Below are 19,028 nucleotides of genomic sequence, written 5' to 3' on the forward strand. Positions count from 1 at the left end.
CTCGGCAGGGAAGTATCATTGAAGAACATGGATAGGCGAAGTTTCGTGTCGGGACCGTTCTCCGGACTGGTTGCCTTACAACAGAAATGGCCAACTTGGGACACAGACCAAGAGAATGAGTTGCCAGAAGATATCAAATTCACAATGGATTTTGGAAGGAACATGAGGTGCTGTTCCTCATTGATCTTACTGTAACAGTGCACGGGGTGGATGGGTGGGTGGGTGGGTGGGGGGGGGGACGGACAGACAGATAGGTCAGAGTGTGAGTGGGATGGAAAATTAATGTCTTGCCAGAGGGAGCTGAGGCTCAAATCTGGACTGAGCGCAGGTACTCCACAAAGCGATTGCCCAAATCTGTGATAATTTCTCCATTGTACAGGAGACCGTATTATGAAAGCTGGCTGCAAAGGTGAATCACTATTATCCCGGAAGGAATGTTTGAAGCCCTCAAGGGTAGATTTGAAAGGATAGATGCTGCGTTCCCTGTGGCTGCATGGGAAAATGCTGTAAGAAAGGCAGATACTGGTCGCGATAGAAGAACAGTGACAAAAGGAATTGTGCCATCAAAATGAGAGGGGAGGAGGTGTCGGGCTGTGAATCTTGCTGGATATTAGGGAAAACACAAATGATGGTCCCATTGAATGCAGAGATTGGTGGGGTGGAAGGTGAGGGCTAGGGGAATTCCAGCATTTGCAGCCTTGCTTTTATTGCAGTCCTGCACCATGCATCTTTATTCCGAGGTGACACAGTGGTGCAGCTGGTAGAGCTGCAGCCTCAGAGCACCAGACACCTGGGTTCAATGCTGACCCTGGGTACTTGTCTGGATGGAGTTTGCACATTCCCCTGTGTTTCTTGGGTTTCTTCCGGGTGCCTCGGTTTACTCCACATCCCAAAGATGTGCAGATTTGCAGGTTGATTGGCCTCTGTAAATTGCTCCGAGTGTCCTAGCGAGTGGATGAGAAAGTGGAATAACGTAAACGGGTTATTGATAGGGGACGATCAGCCATGATCACAATGAATGGCGCTGCTGGCTCAAAGGGCCGAATGGTCTCCTCCTGCACCTATTTTCTATGTTTCTAAACAAGGGTGAATGGGTGACTGGTGGTCAACGTGGACTCAGTGGGCCAATGGGCCTGTTTCCATGCTGTATCTCTGACTTCAACTAAACAGCTCTAATTCTTTACCCAATTTCCTTTTCAAAGCCATTATTGAATTCATTTTCAACACTCTTAAGCGCAGTGCATTGCAGATCCTAAACTTCCCCACAGCACCACTGAGTATATACGAACACACCATTAATGCATGGTAGCTTATTCGCTTTTCCATAATCATAGAATTAGAAAAAAAGCAAAAGCAGCTTCCCAATCTGCAACTGTTGCTAGGAGATGTGGCACCTCTATACTGATCGGCTGTTTAAATGGTGCCCCAGCCTTGCTTCTGAAACTAAAACTATCACCATAGCAGTAGAAGAGAATCTCCTAGCAACCAGCTTAGTTGTAGATAAAGTGACTCTTTGTACATCTTTTCATCTAATTTTTGAGTAAAATTTTGTTTATAACGGTTATATTTCTTGTTGAGACTTGAGGCCATTTCATTATATTAATATAGAGTTCAAATGAGTTGAAAGTGCGCCCATCTTTCCACTTCCACAGACTTAACCTTTTTTACCCACTGTTGCTATTGAATCCCTGTCCAAATATATTATATGTAATTCCATGATTTACCAAAGCCGAGGGAAAAACATTCATGCAATTTGGCCCTGAAAAGGTTCTTATTATTAAAGATAAATAATGCCATAAAACTTCTTAAATAATTTGCAGGATAAATATATAAAAGTCAAGAAGGGAAATTATAGTTTATGCATTTATTGAATTGCAAAGCAAAGAATACAGCCCCTCAGCTCAAGTTGGTACTGAATTATTTTACATATCTTATGTAAATTTTATATGGGTATCTTTTTGTATGCAACAACTTGGTATTAAAGGATACTGTGCCAAGGAGTTGTGGGATCATGAAAGACATGCACATCCCTGGTTATTCTCTCATTTCGCTCCTCTATCGGGAAGAAGGTACAGGAGCCTGAAAAGTGCACACCCCTAACCTCAGCAACTGTGAACTTCCATGGACTATGGCACTACGATTGCACTACAGACTTCAGTTTTTGCACTAGGACGGTTACTTGGCATTAGGGTGATCAATTTTGTTGCATTTTTTCATTATATATCATCTGTGTGTATTGTGTTTGCGGGCCAGTTAAGCTGCTGCAAGTAAGAATTTTATTGTTCCGTTGTCAGTACATATGACAGACACTCTTGACTCTAGATAAATGTTTGCTAGGATCGAGGAAGTTTACAATTAAGAATTGTTTGTCTCATCGTGTTCATGCAGCTTTAGAGAACTATCCAGCCTTTCACTTTCCAGCGTTTGGGCTGAAGCCATTTAGGTTAAGGCATTTGAGCTGGTCAAATTCCTTAAATGTTGGTCAGTTTGTTGGTCTTCCAGTGCAACAAGATATCCAGAAGTAAATGCCACCGACTGGATATCTGTGCACTGAAGCTCCATGCAGCAAACACAAAGACTTAGTGGGGAAGGATTGCAGACCAAGGACCTGCTGCCACTGGGAAGTGAGGGGCAGTTCCTGTGCGATAACCTCTCAAACATTGGGTGGATGTATTGTCAAAGAGGCCACATGAGTGGCAATGGTGCTATATATATAGAATGCATTGGTTTGTTGGTACTGTGAATGTAAAGAAAGACATTTGCTGGTGTATTTATTTACTGGTGTATGGTTTAGGGATACAACGTGGAAACAGGCCCTTCGGCCCACTGAGCCTATGTCGACCATCGACCACTCTTACACGAGTACGATGCTATCCCACTTTGGCAACCTACACACTTGGGGCAATTAGCCTATAAATCTGTACGTCTTTGAAACGTGGGAGGAAACCGGAGCGCCCAGAGAAAACCTACTTGGTCACAGGCAGAAGGTACAACCCCCCGTACCCATAATCATGATTAAACCCGAGTGTCTGGCGCTGTGAGGCAGCAGCTCTACCACTGCACCATCGTGCCGTTCTGAGTGAAGTTTACTTTTGAAAGAAACAAAAATTCCCACCAAATCCAGGGCACACACAAAGACAAAATGGTGATTTTGCACAGGAGCGGAATATCAGCAATGAAATATCAGCAATTGAGTTATCCTAAATTACGCGTGTATTCTTGTTTGCAGAATGCTATGGAGTGACATTGGCAGAGATTTAGGGGAGAAGCAATGTTTATCCCTATCTTAATTGAAAGCTTATGTTTGCTGGCGACGAAGAAGCGATAAATTGCAACTCAACACAGTTTAAAAAAAAGACGTGGTTGTTTTTTTCCCTCCAACTGAACAGTGTGCATCAGGGTGATGCATTCACTCATGCTGGAATGTAAGCCAGGTGGGTATGGGAGGAGCATAAGACTGAAGGGCCAGACTGTAAATGCTTACAGTGAGATAGGGAACACAACCTGTCTCACACACCTTTCACGACTTGTTTCAAACCCAAAGTAACCTGAGATGTGACAGCTGGCTATCAGTTCAGCTTTCATCATAACTTAAAATGAGGAAGAAAATAAAATAAATTTAAAGAAATAGATGGGAAGAAAAATAATTCACACCTCAACAGTTAATAGACACATTCCTTAATGCAAATTGAATAGTACCGTGAAAAAGATTTGCATTTAATTTGCGTGGTATGTGAACCATAATGTAAGATGCAGAAAAATTAAAAGAAAAAGTATAAAGCAAAGAGTAACATGGATAAATCTCTCTGGAATAATTCTGGCAATAATTTTAAGAAGGACATTGTGGCTGATTCTTTCATCTGCGAATGTGAAATAAGCAGTGTGGGGTCGTACTCTATTATTAAATGGCCAATGGAGAAATTAAGGATTCAGGGTGCACTCAAGGGTCATTGAGCAATTTTCTGCAGGATTTAAAAATATGACAAGCAGCAACCCCAATGGTAAAACATCGAAATCTCATCACAATCTCAACATTAAAAAAACAGTGAGTCTGATTATTAATAAGAACCATAATAGGAAAATAACATACCATTCAGAAAATGAGATGAAATAAAACATGTATGCTTGCACATAACAATGCATTATAAACATCAGAAAGATTGATTTCACTGGGAAACTTTCTTGTCTGACTATTGCTTAAATGAAGTCCTATTGAAAAGTGTTGTGTATTAATCTATGGACTCGGGACAGTGGAAAGTTCTTGTTCATGTTATGGGGACAGTTAGGCCATTCGGCCCATCAAGTCTACTCCGCCATTCAATCATGGCTGACCTATCTTTTCCTCTCAACCGCATTCCGCTGCCTTCTCCCCATAATCCCTGACATCCTTAACTAATCAAGAATCTGTCAATCCCTGCCTTAAAAATATCCATTGACATGGCTTTCACAGCTGTCTTGCAATGAATTCCACAGATTCACCACCCTCTGACTAAAGAGATTCCACCTCATCTCATTTCTAAGGATACAACCTTTTATTCCGAGGCTATGACCTCTGCTCCTAGAGTCTCCCACTAGTGGAAACATCCTCTCCAAATTCATTCTATCCAGGCCACTATTCGGTAAATTTCATTGAGGTCCCCCCTCATCTTTCTGAACTCCAGCGAGAGGCCTCTCAGTCTGAAGAAGGATCTCGAACTGTAAAGGTCACCTATTCCTTTTCTCCAGAGTTGCCGCCTGACCTGCTGAGTTACTCCAGCATTTTGTGTGTATTTTTGATGTAAACCAGCATATGCAGTTCTTTCCTACTCGTTATCTCTTGATCAGACATGTGATATACTTCCAATGGGTGGCTAAAAGAGCCTGTTGCACCCTGACCTTTCCCTGTCGGGCCTCCGTTGTTGTTGAGGCCTAGCACCATGGAGCGGCCTCCAACCGGAATCGACCTGGAACTCTGGTCGCAGAGCCTGTGAACTCACCATCGCTGGGCTGGCCGACTTCGGAGCGTGGAGAGCTGTGGTGGCGCGCGGCTGTGACCTGACTTCAGAGCATCGGAGGCTCCAGCTGCAGGCCCTGTGGACGGTAACATCAGGAGCTCGCGGGTCCCTGGTGGGAGATCGCTTTCCGGAGCTCCTGCAACGGCAACTTCTCCCGCCGAATCGCGGGGTTAAAACGACCGGGAGCGGGGCCTTACATCGCCCGGCGCGGCTTTAATGGCAGCGGGACTTACCATCGCCCGCGGGGGCTCCAACATCAAGACCCGGAGCAGGGCCTTACATCGCCCGGCACGGCCTTAACGGCCGCGGGACTTACCAACGCCCGCCGGGGGCTTTAACATCGGGAGAAGAATAAAGATCAGGGGATAGACAAGACAGTGTTTGGAGATTCACTGTGATGGATGTTTATGTTAATTGTGTGTCTTGGGTTTTTTTCTTGTTTGTATGACAGCAGAAAATGTAATTTCGTTTGAACTTAGGTTCAAATGACAATAAACGGTATTCTGTTCTATTCTATTCTACAAACCTGTACGTCTTTGGAGTGTGAGTTGAGTGTGGGAGCACCCGGAAAAACCCCACGCGCTCACAGGTATAACGTACAAACTATGTACAGACAGCACCCATAGTCAGGATCAAACCCGGGTCTCTGGCGCTGAAAGGCAGCAACTCTACTGCTGGGTCACTGTGCCACCCTGTGTTTTATGCAACATCATTTCAGAAATCCTATTCATTTGGACCTAGAGAGGGCAGAGTGAGCAGGGTGGTCTTGATAGAGAGTGCAGGGTAATCGCTGAGAGAACAAAGTGTTTTTCCTAGCTCCAACTTCTGACAGCCACTGTTCTCCCCACCAGATTGTATTTTACCAATATTCCACCCCATCCGTTCTCCACCTCCCGACTCACCTGAGCTGTAATAATGAGATTAGTTCCAAGCCTAACAAAATGTTCACAAATAATACCAGAATAGTAATTGTTAAGGACTAATGGATTTAATTGTCAATTGATAAGTGCTGGAGTAACCTATCAGGCCAGGCAGCATCTCTGGAGAAAAAGGATAGGTGACGTTTCCGATCGGGACCCTTTTTCAGACCTGACCCGAAACGTCACCCGCCCATTTTCTTGAGAGATGCTGCCTGACCCGCAGAGTTACTCTAGCACTTTGTGTCTTTGGTATACTGTGATTTTATGAGTGGGAATCATAAGAAGTCTCACCAATCAATCGCAAAATGTAATTATAAATCTTATATTTTAAGAAACAATATGAGATGGAAGTCATATCTTGGAGCTACATGTATAGCTCGATACACTCCTTTTGAAGATTTTCTGAATCGCAACGACATCTTAAACCAGCATTCAGTGTTTCTAATCTGTGAGCAGCTTATGCCACTTCCATTCTACATACAATCCAAATGCAGAAGAATATCCACAAATCCCTGGATATGCTCATCCTGGTGTGTTCATTTGTATGTTTACAGGCAAGTTTGGAATGTGTCTTTTATATGTTGCAATAGATAGAGGTGCAGGATTCCAAGAAAGAGTGTTGACATAAACTCTTCCGTTCATGCTGGATGTACACTAACGCTGCTTTGTTTTTTGGCATAGGTCTTTGGGACTTGGATTCGTTCACTTCCAGATTCAATCTTGGAAAACCTGTGGTATCAACCCAATTCATGACCGATAGCTATAAAGACTGAAAAGAAGGCAATTCTCCAAAAACTTTCAAAGAGGAAGCTAAGCATTAGATAATACCTGCTGGTGAAACCTCTTCACCTCTGTTGATTAAGTACTAACAAAGATCGATAAGATGGTATTATTTTGCTGTTTGACCACACAGGTTAATTAAAAAATAATGTATAATAAGGGATAACCCCTACCTTTGTCATGATTGCAATAAAAACTGAATTTGAAGTATTTTATCATCAATAACAGGAACAGAAAATTCCATGATATTTAGATACATAATCTGTAACTGTGATTAACTTTCTACATACACAGAACATAGAACAGTACCTCGGTCAGTCTAGACTGAGGGGGCCCTACTAGAACGGTATAGCTCAGGAACAGACCTTACATCCCTGTGTTTGTGCTGAACATGGTGCTAAATTTAACTGATCTCATCAGCCTGTACATGATCCATATCCCTCAATTTGCTGCACTTCCATGTGCCTTTCTCAAAGCCTCTTAAACACCACCATCGTGTCTGGTCCCACCACCACCCATGGTAATGCATTCGAGGCCTCCACTGCCCTCTGTGGAAGAAAACTTCCCCCGCATATCTCCATTAAACTTTCCCCATTTTACATATTTATACTAAGAAACAATGATGGACTGCACTTTCTTCCAGGCATTTTCAAATCATACGATAGGTCTCATGTGACTAGAAAAGTCAGCAATCAGATGTTGCCATGAGAGATTACATCCAGTCCCCAATAGTACCACCTATACTGGTTGACACCAGGTCAATGGGTCATGTAGATCTCTGTACATTTTAGTCCACACTAGATAGAATGTGTTGGCAATATTAATGTGAAATATAATTAGCTCTTAAGGAAATGTTATGAAAAGGTTTTGGGGAGATATGTAAGAAAAAAACTGCAGAGGCTGGTTTAAATCGAAGGTAGACACAAAATGCTGGAGTAACTCATCGGGTGAGGCAGCATCTCTGGAGAGAAGGAATGGGCGACGTTTCGGGTCGAGACCCTTCTTCAGTCTGAAAAGTTGCCCATTCCTTCTCTCCAGGTAGGCTGCCTCATCCGCTGAGTTACTCCAGCATTCTGTGTCTACCTTTTAGGGAGATATGTTGGCGTGAGATGTCTAACTAAATCTAATTCCGTCAACCTACTTGATGGTGGAGAGATGCTTTTATGTTTGCTTTATTTTTGCAAGGAATTTATTAAGGGAGATATCAGTTTCTGTTCTGTTTTGACCAAACAATCTTATGATTCGCCAAACAAAAGGTATGGAGTAAAGAGTAGGCCAAACTAGTGTTTGAAACAAGCGTAACTAGATGAGTACACTTTGGTACGAACCTATGCACTGATCATATTTGCACAAGATTGTAAGATAATTACAATGAAGAAATGTATTTTCGCTGTATTAGTTCATTGTATGAGGAAATTCACCCATGGTAACATCTGATTGCAATTTATCTGATTGTCTTTAATACCATACCAAGTATTTGGTCTTTTACGTTGATCAACCGGAGCGTGATAATAAAACATCCGACTTCATTGCCTTCCATTTACTTGAATGTGTGCATCCTTGTTTCGTTCCAGATTTAGTCATATAAATTATCGGGTTTCATCTTTCCCTAGTCAGTTATATAAAACACAACTTAAAGTCATCCATTCTAGAATGGAAGGCTAAGAATCTCGTTTTTGAATAATCTTTCCACATGTCTCCTTTTCCCACCCAACTCCTTACTTCCATGTTACTGCATTCATCTAAATGAGGGCAGTGGAGAATGTGAGTATACCTAGTCTCAGTCCCAGCACAAAATGTGGAACTGCAAACTAGACCCTCACACCCTGTTTGCACTTTCAATTGTGAAAATTTGCTCGTACATTTTATAAAGGATTAAAACGCTTGAGGCTTCAGTGAATGGTACTCAGCTACCTGATTGCCTTATCAGGACTAACTAATTTTCTTATTAATTGAAGTGAACATAATTCGTAAGTTTCAAGTTTTGGGTAATGTTAAAACGCATGAATTTTGTAAGTTCCTTTGATATGAATTGATTTTTGATAAAACCATTAAGGTCGGCAAAATAAAACACTACGCTGTCATGGATTTAGCTGAGATCTGTTATGCAAACTACTAAATCACACTTGGTTTATTCTTCTGAAGGAGTTTCAATTTTATTCACTTTTCCTTTCTGTGCCCCTTTCTGTAGTTCGTAATCAAAGCAATGAATAAAGCACTGCTTGATGTAGTTTAAAATACAACCAGCCTTTTCATCACATAGACATAACTAAATCAGACAGAATTTATTTCTTCTTTTCCCCCACTCACTACAGTGGTATCAACTCTGGTTTTGCTTTTTTAGTTTTGAGATATAGGATGGAAACTGGCCTTTCGGCCCACCGAGTTCATGCTGACCAGTGAATCCCTTACACTAACACACTAGGGACAATTTACAATTTTACCAAGCCAATTAGCCTACAAACCTTTACATCTTTGGAGTGTGGGAGGAAACCGGAGCGCCCGGGGAAAACCTGCACAGTTCACATGGAGAACGTACAAACTCCGTCCAGACAGCACCCACAGTCAGGATCGAACCTGTGTCCCTGTATCTGTAAGGCAGTAACTCTACTGCTGCGCCTCTGTGCCACCCAAAACTTATTGAAAGGGTGCAATGTGCACATTGAATGAAAGACACCTTGCATTTGTGCAGTGTTCTACATTGGAAAATATTCCACATGGGACCAAGGCCATGTCCAGGGCAAAATAAAGAGGGCGGCACCCCCACTAAATAATACGACAGGGGCTGGAGTCCGGTTAACACAGGGCCAAAGGGTGATTTTTACCAAGGTTCAGGACTTGGTTGTTGAACAGTGGTCCATTATTATCAGTGCTGGATTTAGATGAAGAGAGGCCCTAGGCTGTTACACTTGTGAGACCCCTCCCAATCCCCCACCCCCACGACTAGAGGAAGATGAAAGAGTCCACCACATTGACACCGATTTGCAGCCGAGCGTGTACAATGAGATAAGGGGCTGGAAAACTGCGTGTTTTATTTATTTATTTATTGCCCGTGCTAGTGTCGAGTTATCGGCTTAAAACACTATTATTCTGAAATGGAGGGCAAGGAAAATTACTGAAGGGTTGTTTACAGACTACAGTGCGTTGTGACAGCATATGTAAGAAAGGCCTGTGACAGTGTCAAAAATATTATACACTTGGCCGGAGGCCCCCTAGATTTCGAGGCTCTAGGCTTCAGCCTATGAAGCCTAATGGTAAATCCAGCTCTGACTATTATCCTCGTTAGATGGAAGTAATTTGTTCTAATGCAGTCTGCTCTGTCCGTCCCCAGCAATTGTCTCTTAATTGCCCTTCAAAGTGGCCCAGCAAGCCAACAATCCAACAACAATCAGGGATGAGCAATAACCTCGACAGTGAGTGAATGAATAAAATTAAAATCCTCCTCCGCTCTTTGTCTCTTAATTTAAACTTGGTCTTGTGAAGATTCAGTAATGGCAGGATAATCATTGAACAGAGAAACCATTATTAATTATTACCCATTATTACCAATCAAATGAGCCGACACAGTGGAGTCTCGGGATGATAGTGCTTTTGTTAAACATCTCTTGGTATGTCAGGTACTTCCTCTTCAAAGTTTATTGTGAGGTTGATGAAGTACGTTAGCAGCTTTAGCACAGATGTGGCCTCATGGATTGCTCGCTGGCCTCTGGGTCAGAAGGTTTCACGTTCAAAAACTATTTTAGAGATTTGTGCACAAAATCCTAGACTGACGCGCTGAGGATCTACTGGATATTGAAGGTAGCATCATTTGGATGAGACGGTAAACGGAGGCTCTGTCTGCTCTCAGGTGGGTATAAGAGGTCTTTTGGAACTATTTTGATGATCAGCAGGTAAGTTAGGAAGTAAACAGAAAACAGAGCGTAGAAATAAACAAGTCTTCATCCGGTGGCAGGTACTGACTAGCAGGGTGCCACAGGGATTATTGCTTAGCCCCCAGCTATTTACAATATGTATCAGTGATCTGGATGATGTAACCAAATGCAACATCTATAGGTTTGCAGACAACACAAAGCTGGAGCGGATGTGTGAATAATAAAGGGGATGCAAAGAGACAGTGTAGGTTAAATAAATTGGACAAATGCATGGAATATGTTCTTCAGGGATGCTGACTGACCCACTGGGTAATTCCAGCATTTAGTCTTTTTTTTCTCGTAAACCAACATCTGCAGTTCCTCGTGTCTGACCCGAATAATTGTGAGGTTATCCTGTTTGTTCATATGGTCAAAAGTCATAGGAGCAGAATTAGGCTATTCCGCTCCCCGAGTCCACTCCACCATTTAATTAAGGCTGATCCATCTTTTCCTCTCAACCACAGAAAAGTTGCCTTCGATCCAACAGCCATCTGTTGCAAAGAATTCCATAGATTCACCATCTTCTAACTAAAGAAATTCCTCATCTTTCTAAAGGTACGTCCTTTTATTCTGAGGCTGTGTCCTCTGGTCCGAGACTCTCTCACTAGTGGAAACATTCTCTCCACATCCACTCTACCCAGGCCTTTCACAATTCAGTAAGTTTCAATGAGGTGTCCCCTCATCCTTCTGAACTCCAGCGAGTACAGGCCCAGTAGGTCAAAAGCTCCCACTTTCTAAAAACATCTGCTAATTTCTGAAGTTTTTCACGTCCTGTTCTTTTTCTTACATAAAACAGTCACTGGTTTATCGAAGGGCTCACCATATTCTACCATTAATTATTGCTCGTTCAATCACCTCACGCGGCACGGTGGTGAAGCAGTAGAGTTGCTGCCTTACAGCGCCAGAGACCCGGGTTCGATCCTGACTATGGGTGCTGTCTGTACGGAGTTTGTACATTTTCCATGTGACCAGGTGGGTTTTCTCTGGGAGCTCCGGTTTCTTCCCACACTCCAAAGACGTACAGGTTTGCAGGTTAATTGGCATAGTAAAATTGTCCCTAGTGTGTAGGATTGTGTTTATGTGTGGGGATCGCTGGTCGGAGCGGCCTCGAAGGGCCTGTTTCCACGCTTTATCTCTAAACTAAAAACTAAACAGCAGACAGCAAAGAGATCCCCTCCTGAGAGACAGGTTCCTGTCCACCTGCTGCCAGCTGATCTTGCTCCCAACCTGCTCAGTGCTCCATCCCCGAGTTCTCAGTTGGAGATCCCTAGTGTTAATACTCCTTTGCAGCTGGTGCACTGAGTTCCACATAGTGGGAGGCTCAGGCCCATGGGCATGCGAATGAGATGGCTCTTCAGGGACAACAGTGGAAACACAAGAGGGCAGGCAGTGCAACAATATCAGCAACACAGGTGACTCACCAGCACCTGCGGAGCTAAAACAATCTCTCTATTCATTCACAATATTTGGCCACTGCTGGCAAGGTTTCTGTTTGTCACATTTTCCAGTTTCTCCAATTTCTCCCTTCTCCACGTTTGCCGCCTGTTGTTTTATTTCACAGGGCATTGAAGAGTTAACTGTCGTGATGTGTGCTGCCCACGGTCACTTCGATCCAAAATCGGGAAGGACGAAAATCAAGCACACATCACGATGTTTTGCCTGGAAATTAACTGCAGATGCTGGTTTACACCAAAGATAGGCACAAAATTCTGGAGTAACTCAGCGGGTCGGGCAGCATCTCTGGAGAAAAAGAATGGGTGACGTTTCGGGTCTGAAGATGGGTTTGCCCATCCTTTTCTCTTGAGTTACACCAGCTCTTAGTTTCTAAGTTCCACATCTAGATATATTTGAATAATTGTGTTTTAGTTCCACCAGTTGCCATGTTGGGATTTGGACTCTTATCATTGGATTGCTAATGCAGGAATAATGGAGTTATGGATCCATTGTGCCAATCCATGCTCTCCTCCCCCACATTTATCCCACCTTCCTGCTGGGATGGCAAATGGGTATGCGCTTTAGTGGTCAACCACTAATCAATGGAAGGCCAATGGCAAGTTGTGACTCCTGCCACCTTACCTTCTGGTTGGGAACAATGGGAAGAGGAAGGGGCACAGGGAATTGGGTACCTGATAGACGTATGGAGATGGAAAGTCCTCCCCAGCTGAGAGTGCCGAATGCACAATCTATTGACGGGACTGAATATCAAAAGTGGAATTCAAAATACAAATCATGATCTGGAAAGGCGGAAGTTGCGAGGAGACCTGGTGAAGAATATAACATTTTGAGAGGCATAGATAGGGTAGACAGTCAGAACATTTTTTCCCGGGATGGAAAATCTCAAATACTAGAGGACATAGATTTAAGATGCGACGGGCAACATTTAAAGGAGATGTGCAGGGTAACAGAGAGTGATAAGTGCCTGGAACACATTGCAAGGGATGGAGGTGGAGGCAGTTACGATAGTAGCATTTAAGAGGCTTTTGGATAGGCATAAGGATATGCAGGAAATGTGGTGATATAAATTATGCACAGGTAGATAAGAGCTGGTCTTTGCATCATGATCGACACAGACATTGTTCTTGTGCTGTACTGTTCTATGTTCTACGATATATAGCATATTCAGCAGAGGGTGATATTTTATACTGCGGCCTATTAGTCAGCAGGAAGAGGGGAGTCAGAGTAAAGACCATTAAAGTCCAGCCACATACGGACTCTACCAAGAAGTGGTAAAAGGATGGCATGGTGACACAGCAGTAGACTTGCTGCCTTACAGTGCCAACAACCCAGATTTGATTCTGGCTATAGGTGCTGTCTGTAGGGCGTTTGTACTTTCTCCCTGTGAACGCGTGGGTTTACTGGTCGATTAATTGACTTCTGTAAATTGTGCCTAGTGTGTAGAATGGAACTAGTGAGTGGGTGATCATCGGTCAGCGCGGACCCAGTAGGCCAAGGGGCTGTTTCCATGCTGTATCTCTAAAAAAGAAAATGCATAGATGTGAAAATGGATGTTTCATCGGTACAAAGGACCTTGGAGGCAGGTAGTGAGGGAGAGGGAGTACAGACCCACTATGCTGTTGCTGGAACCGTAAGTGAATGTGAACTTTGGCTGCACACCTCTGTCCAAAACGCAGGCTTTGCTCAGCATAGGTTGTCCACTTAAACACGTGCAAGGACTCCGTGGAACTTTGTTCTTCTGATGGTTTCATCTCCCCGCCCTTGACAAATGTCTGTGAGAAAATGTGAAAGTAACGTGTGAGTCAGAGAGACTTTCCTTCTCATCACCGCCCTCTCTTATCAATTCCTGACCACCCAGTTTCGGGTTTTCGCTCTATGCATGGTTGCAGTGGCAGTTTCTCCTTCTGTGCCTGCACGGTTACCACAGACGTGTGGGTTTTGCCTCTAGTGTGTAGGAGGTGGATGAGAAACTGGCAAAGCTAGATGCAGGAAAAATATTCCCATTGTTGGGCGAGTCCAGAACCAGGGGCCACAGTCTTAGAATAAAAGGGGAAGCCATTTAAAACTTTTTCACCCAGAGAGTTGTGAATTTGTAGAATTCCCTGCCACAGAGGGCAGTGGAGGCCAATTCACTGGATGGGTTTAAGAGAGAGTTAGATAGAGCTCTAGGGGCCAGTGGAATCAAGGGATATGGGGAGAAGGCAGGCACAGGTTATTGATTTGGGACGATCAGCCATGATCACAATGAATGGCGGTGCTGGCTCGAAGCGCCAAATGGCCTCCTCCTGCACCTATTTTCTATGTTTCTTTAGAACTAGTGTGAACGGGTGATTGATGGTCAGTGTGGACTCGATGGACTGAAATAATTTTTTCCAAGCTAAACTAGATTTCCCATATCACAGTTCCATGTTGTTTAAGCAAACATATCCGACCATCCATCCCATAAAGCATCCTCCAGATCTGGAGCACCTGTTGCAAACATTCCTTCCACACCTCAGTGAAGCTAACCTCCCTCAGATTCTCCCTATCAACATTGTACTTTTCCACTTCTCCATTGAGCAATAGAAAGCTTATCCAAACTTTCTTTACTCCAATCTCCGATCTGTTACTGAACACTGTCGACGGTCTTTGTAACGTAGATTTATTTTCCAAGTAGCGTTGCTTGTACTGCTGCTCAGTACTAATTGCAACTATAATATTCACCTGTACCTCAATCCCTACAAAGGTCCTTACCCATCAGTATCTCCTGGATTATTCCGACTTCAAACAGCAACTCATACGTCCCTCTGCAAATGCAGATTTGATTTCTGATGAAAGATTTGACTTTACATGGAATATCATATCAGGCCAGCAATGGGGGAAAAACTCATTAACATTCATCTGTCTTTCAGAGAAATCGGCTTTTCACTCAGTACAGTAATAGTATGATTATTCTTGTTGGCAAGAATCCTAACCACATCTATTCAGATTACTACACTCCTCCAGATTGTTTGCAAGCCCAGTTACAACTCCCACTGACTTTCTAATCCTCTAGTTTATCTCTTTCTCAGGTGCTCAATCTTCTGCAACTGTAATTCCGACTGAAATAAACAGATCACCCCCCCCCCTCCCCCCCCTCCTCCCCCCCCCCTCAACATGACAGATGCCCCCAAACCAACCCTCTAGCTAAGCCATATCTTTCCATTTCTACTGCCAGAGACGTGTGTTTCAGATGTGAATCTGCAGCAGCTGTTTCTGATGTTAGTCAGCATTTTCACAGCCATGAAAAGTACACCAGAAAATAGTGTTCTTTTTTTTTGCATCACTCTATCTCCCCTCTCTTCTGTTTAATTCAGTCCAATTCACCTCTACCCTACTGGTGACATTGGACTTTGTCTATGGAATTGATGCATTACAATGCTAACTATATTCTGCACTCTGTATTTCTTTAGATTAGTTTGTTATTGTCACATGTACCAAGGTACATCAAAAAGCTTTCCAGCGGCCCTTTGTATTCTGGACTGGTGTCATGACCAAATGCATCTACTGCGTTTAGTTATATTAAAGGCTACAGCTACATGGCCATGTAATATGGATGCCGACTCTCTCTAGTGTGAAGTGCACCCATTCAATCAGACGGGAAAGGTGGATGAAGTCAGGGCATGGATAGATACCTGGGACTGGGATATCATAGCCATTACAGAAACATGTCTAAGGGAAGGACATGACTGGCAACTTAATGTTCCAGGGTACGTTCCAAGGTACTACAGTCGGGATTGAGGTGGGGGAAAGTGAGGAGGGATTGCATTCTTGATTAAGGAGAACTTCAAAGCAGTAAACTAAAATAAAATTACTGAGGGATAGTCCAGTGAGGCTCGATGGGCTAAGTTGAGAAATAAGGAAGGGATGATCGCCATGTTGGCTTTGTAATATAGACCCTAAATAGTTGACGGGACTTAGGGGAACAAACATGCAGGAAAGTGACATAATGTTGCTAGAATAATAGGGTGGTCATTGCAGGGGAATTTAACTGTCTTAATATACACTGAGACTGCCATAATATGAAGGGCGTTGATGGGAAGATAGATTTTGTTGTGTGTGTTCAAGAACGTTTCCTCTGGCAATACATACCAGGAGGAGGGCAAGACATAGAAACATAGAAACATAGAAAATAGGTGCAGGAGGAGGCCATTTGGCTCTTCGAACCAGCACCGCCATTCATTGTGATCATGGCTGATCGTTCCCTATCAATAACCCGTGCCTGCCTTCTCCCCATATCCCTTGATTCCACCATCCTCTAGAGTTCTGTCTAACTTTCTCTTAAATCCATTCGGTGACTTGACCTCCACTGCCCTCTGTGGCAGGGAATTCCACAAATTCACAACTCTCTGGGTGAAAACGTTTTTTCTCACCTCAGTCTTAAATGACCTCCCCTTTATTCTAAGACTGTGGCCCCTGGTTCTGGACTGGCCCCACATTGGGAACATTTTTCCTGCATCTAGCAAGACCTGACGTACTCTTGGGAAATGGGGCAGAGCAAGTGACTGAGGTGCCATTGGGGAAGCACTTTGGGACCAGTGACCATAGTGTTTGTAAACATTTAAGGAAAAGGATAGATCTGGTCCACAATTGAAATTTCAACATTGGGGCAAGGTGAATTATGCCAGTATTAACCATGAGCTTACAAAGGTTGATTGGAACAGGTTGTTTGAGGGCAAATGGACAAGCATGTTTAAAGTCTTGCCGCTAGTTTAAAGAGAGTTAAAGATCTGCATGTTCCTGTTAGTGTGAAGGGAAGACTGGCAGGAGTATGAAACCATGCATGACAAGAGACATTAAGACTACGGTAAGAAGACATGAGTCAGGTACAAGTAGCTGGGATCAAGTGAATCCCTGGTGGAGTATAGGGGCTGTAGGAGGATACTTAAGAAGGAAACCAGAAGGGCAAAAAGGGGGGATGAGATAGCTTGAGAAGTTGAAGGAGAATCCAAAGAGGTATTGTAGCCCCTGTACCACTTAGGAAACCTGAACGGAAACCTCTGGAGACTTTGCGCCCCACCCAATTTTCCGTGCGGTTCCCGGAGGTTGCAGGTGGTTGCCGGAGGTTGCAGGTAGTGGAAGCAGATAGGGAGACTGACAAAAACCTCCGGGAACTGCACGGAAACCTTGGGTGGGGCGCAAAGTCTCCAGAGGTTTCCGTTCAGGTTTCCTAAGTGGGACAGGGGCATAGTATATTCAAGGACAAAAGAGTAACTAAGGATAGAATGGGCAAAGTGGGGAAGGTCCTCAATGAGTACTTCACCTCTGTTTTTATCATGGAGAAAGAATTGAAGATGTGGAACAGAGGAATGTTGATGCGTATACCTTTGGAATAGTCCACACTAGAGGTGTTGCTGGACATCTTAAATGCATGAAGACCTCGTGTACAATATTACTAAACATCTTTGCAAGCACATTTTAATTTTTGGTGATACTTTTTATCGCCAATATGTAGCAGTGGAATTTTTATTTTCAATGGACTCTATAACCTTTCAATCAATCAAACAAATCATTCAAAAATCATTTAGCAAAAGGATTTTCATCCAGTAAATTTTCTTTCTGATCATAAATTTACAACATGCAAAACTCATAACTAGCAAAAAGAAATTGCAACATTTACTAATGACGTTTTATCCTGTGAGAACTTGGCAAATAATTGCTTGCAATCCCGGGAGAGTTTGAAACAAACTAGAGAAGATGTCAAAGTGTTTAAGAAGGAACTGCAGATGCTGGAAAATCGAAGGTACACAAAAAAGCTGGAGAAACTCAGCGGGTGCAGCAGCATCTATGGAGCAAAGGAAATAGGCAACGTTTCGGGGCCCGAAACGTTGCCTATTTCCTTCGCTCCATAGATGCTGCTGCACCCGCTGAGTTTCTCCAGCTTTTTTGTGTGCCTTAGAGAAGATGTCAGCTGGGGCCGGTTTAACATAGGAACCAGTGGGGAAGCTGTTTAGAGGTGTGACAGACTCAACTCTGCCTTTGGTTTAACTCGTACCTTGAGCCGGAAGTTCTCAATCCAAAAGGTGAAGGTTCAAGTAAAATATTTTTGTCAACTGAACCGTTTTTAGAACTTCAATTTGTTTTGTTTTGCTTAGTTTATTATTATTATTATTATTGTCATGTGTAACGAGGTCCAGTGAAAATCTTTTTAGTTACGTGCTATCCAGTCAAAGAAAAGATTATACAGCAAACCCTCATTTTTACGGACCTGTTTATAATGGATTTCGGTTATACCGATCGGAGCTACCGAACTTCACCACCGGGCCAGCCTGCCGACGTCGGCCCCCAGTCCGCCCTTTGCTGTATCAAGACCTTTGTAGGTTCCCATCGTACAGAGCTTGCACAGTGAAAGTGCAACTCATCACAGGGAAGGATGTTGCAAGTTGAAAAATAAAGGAAGTCTACAAAGCAATACGCCACCGCGCAAGGGAGCAAAAACCTGCATGTCATCAGAGTTAAATAACCAAAGGAAAGGAAACAAGCGATTTAATTTTAGCAGTTTTAGCAAACTGTTCATTTGATGACTTGTAAAGCACAATCTGACTAACCTTTGCTTCACCTTAGTCATGAAGCTAGAATGAGAGTGTACATGTTCAAGTTACAGGAGATTTAGATTAGATTAGATCCGAATGTAGAAACATTTAATTCACTCTTTTTCTCTCTCTTTCTTTTTGTCCTTCTCTCTTACTTACTTTCTTTCTCTCTTGTCCTCTCTCTGTTGCTCTCCCTCTCTCTGATGATCCATTTGTCCAACTCTATCTACGTTGGTGCAGCTGCAGGATAATGTTGACAGGTGTTGGGAGCTGGGCAACAGGAGGAGGGAGCTCCCTGCCCTCACCTGGTGGGATCTACTGAGCTCCCTCCCAGAGAAGTTAGGGTGGAGAAAGCATCTAATCTAATAGCAGCTGCCCAAGTTTTGCCCTCTAATAGTGCAGCTGCCATGGTTTAAA

General features: G+C 43.3%; 1 protein-coding gene across 3 annotated transcripts in view; it reads left to right on the plus strand.

The window, feature by feature from the left end:
• Window positions 1-6,907, plus strand: part of pebp4 (phosphatidylethanolamine binding protein 4) — a 215,565-nt gene extending 208,658 nt beyond the window's left edge. For all 3 annotated transcript variants that reach the window (XM_033013741.1, XM_033013742.1, XM_033013743.1), the window contains one exon: window positions 6,596-6,907. In XM_033013741.1, coding sequence (XP_032869632.1) covers window positions 6,596-6,674 — 79 coding nt within the window. In that variant the 3' untranslated portion in view covers window positions 6,675-6,907. The remainder of the gene's footprint in view (window positions 1-6,595) is intronic.
• The last annotated feature ends 12,121 nt before the right edge of the window (window positions 6,908-19,028 follow it).

This window comes from Amblyraja radiata, chromosome 39 (genome assembly GCF_010909765.2).
Source record: "Amblyraja radiata isolate CabotCenter1 chromosome 39, sAmbRad1.1.pri, whole genome shotgun sequence".
Lineage (NCBI taxonomy): Eukaryota > Metazoa > Chordata > Chondrichthyes > Rajiformes > Rajidae > Amblyraja > Amblyraja radiata.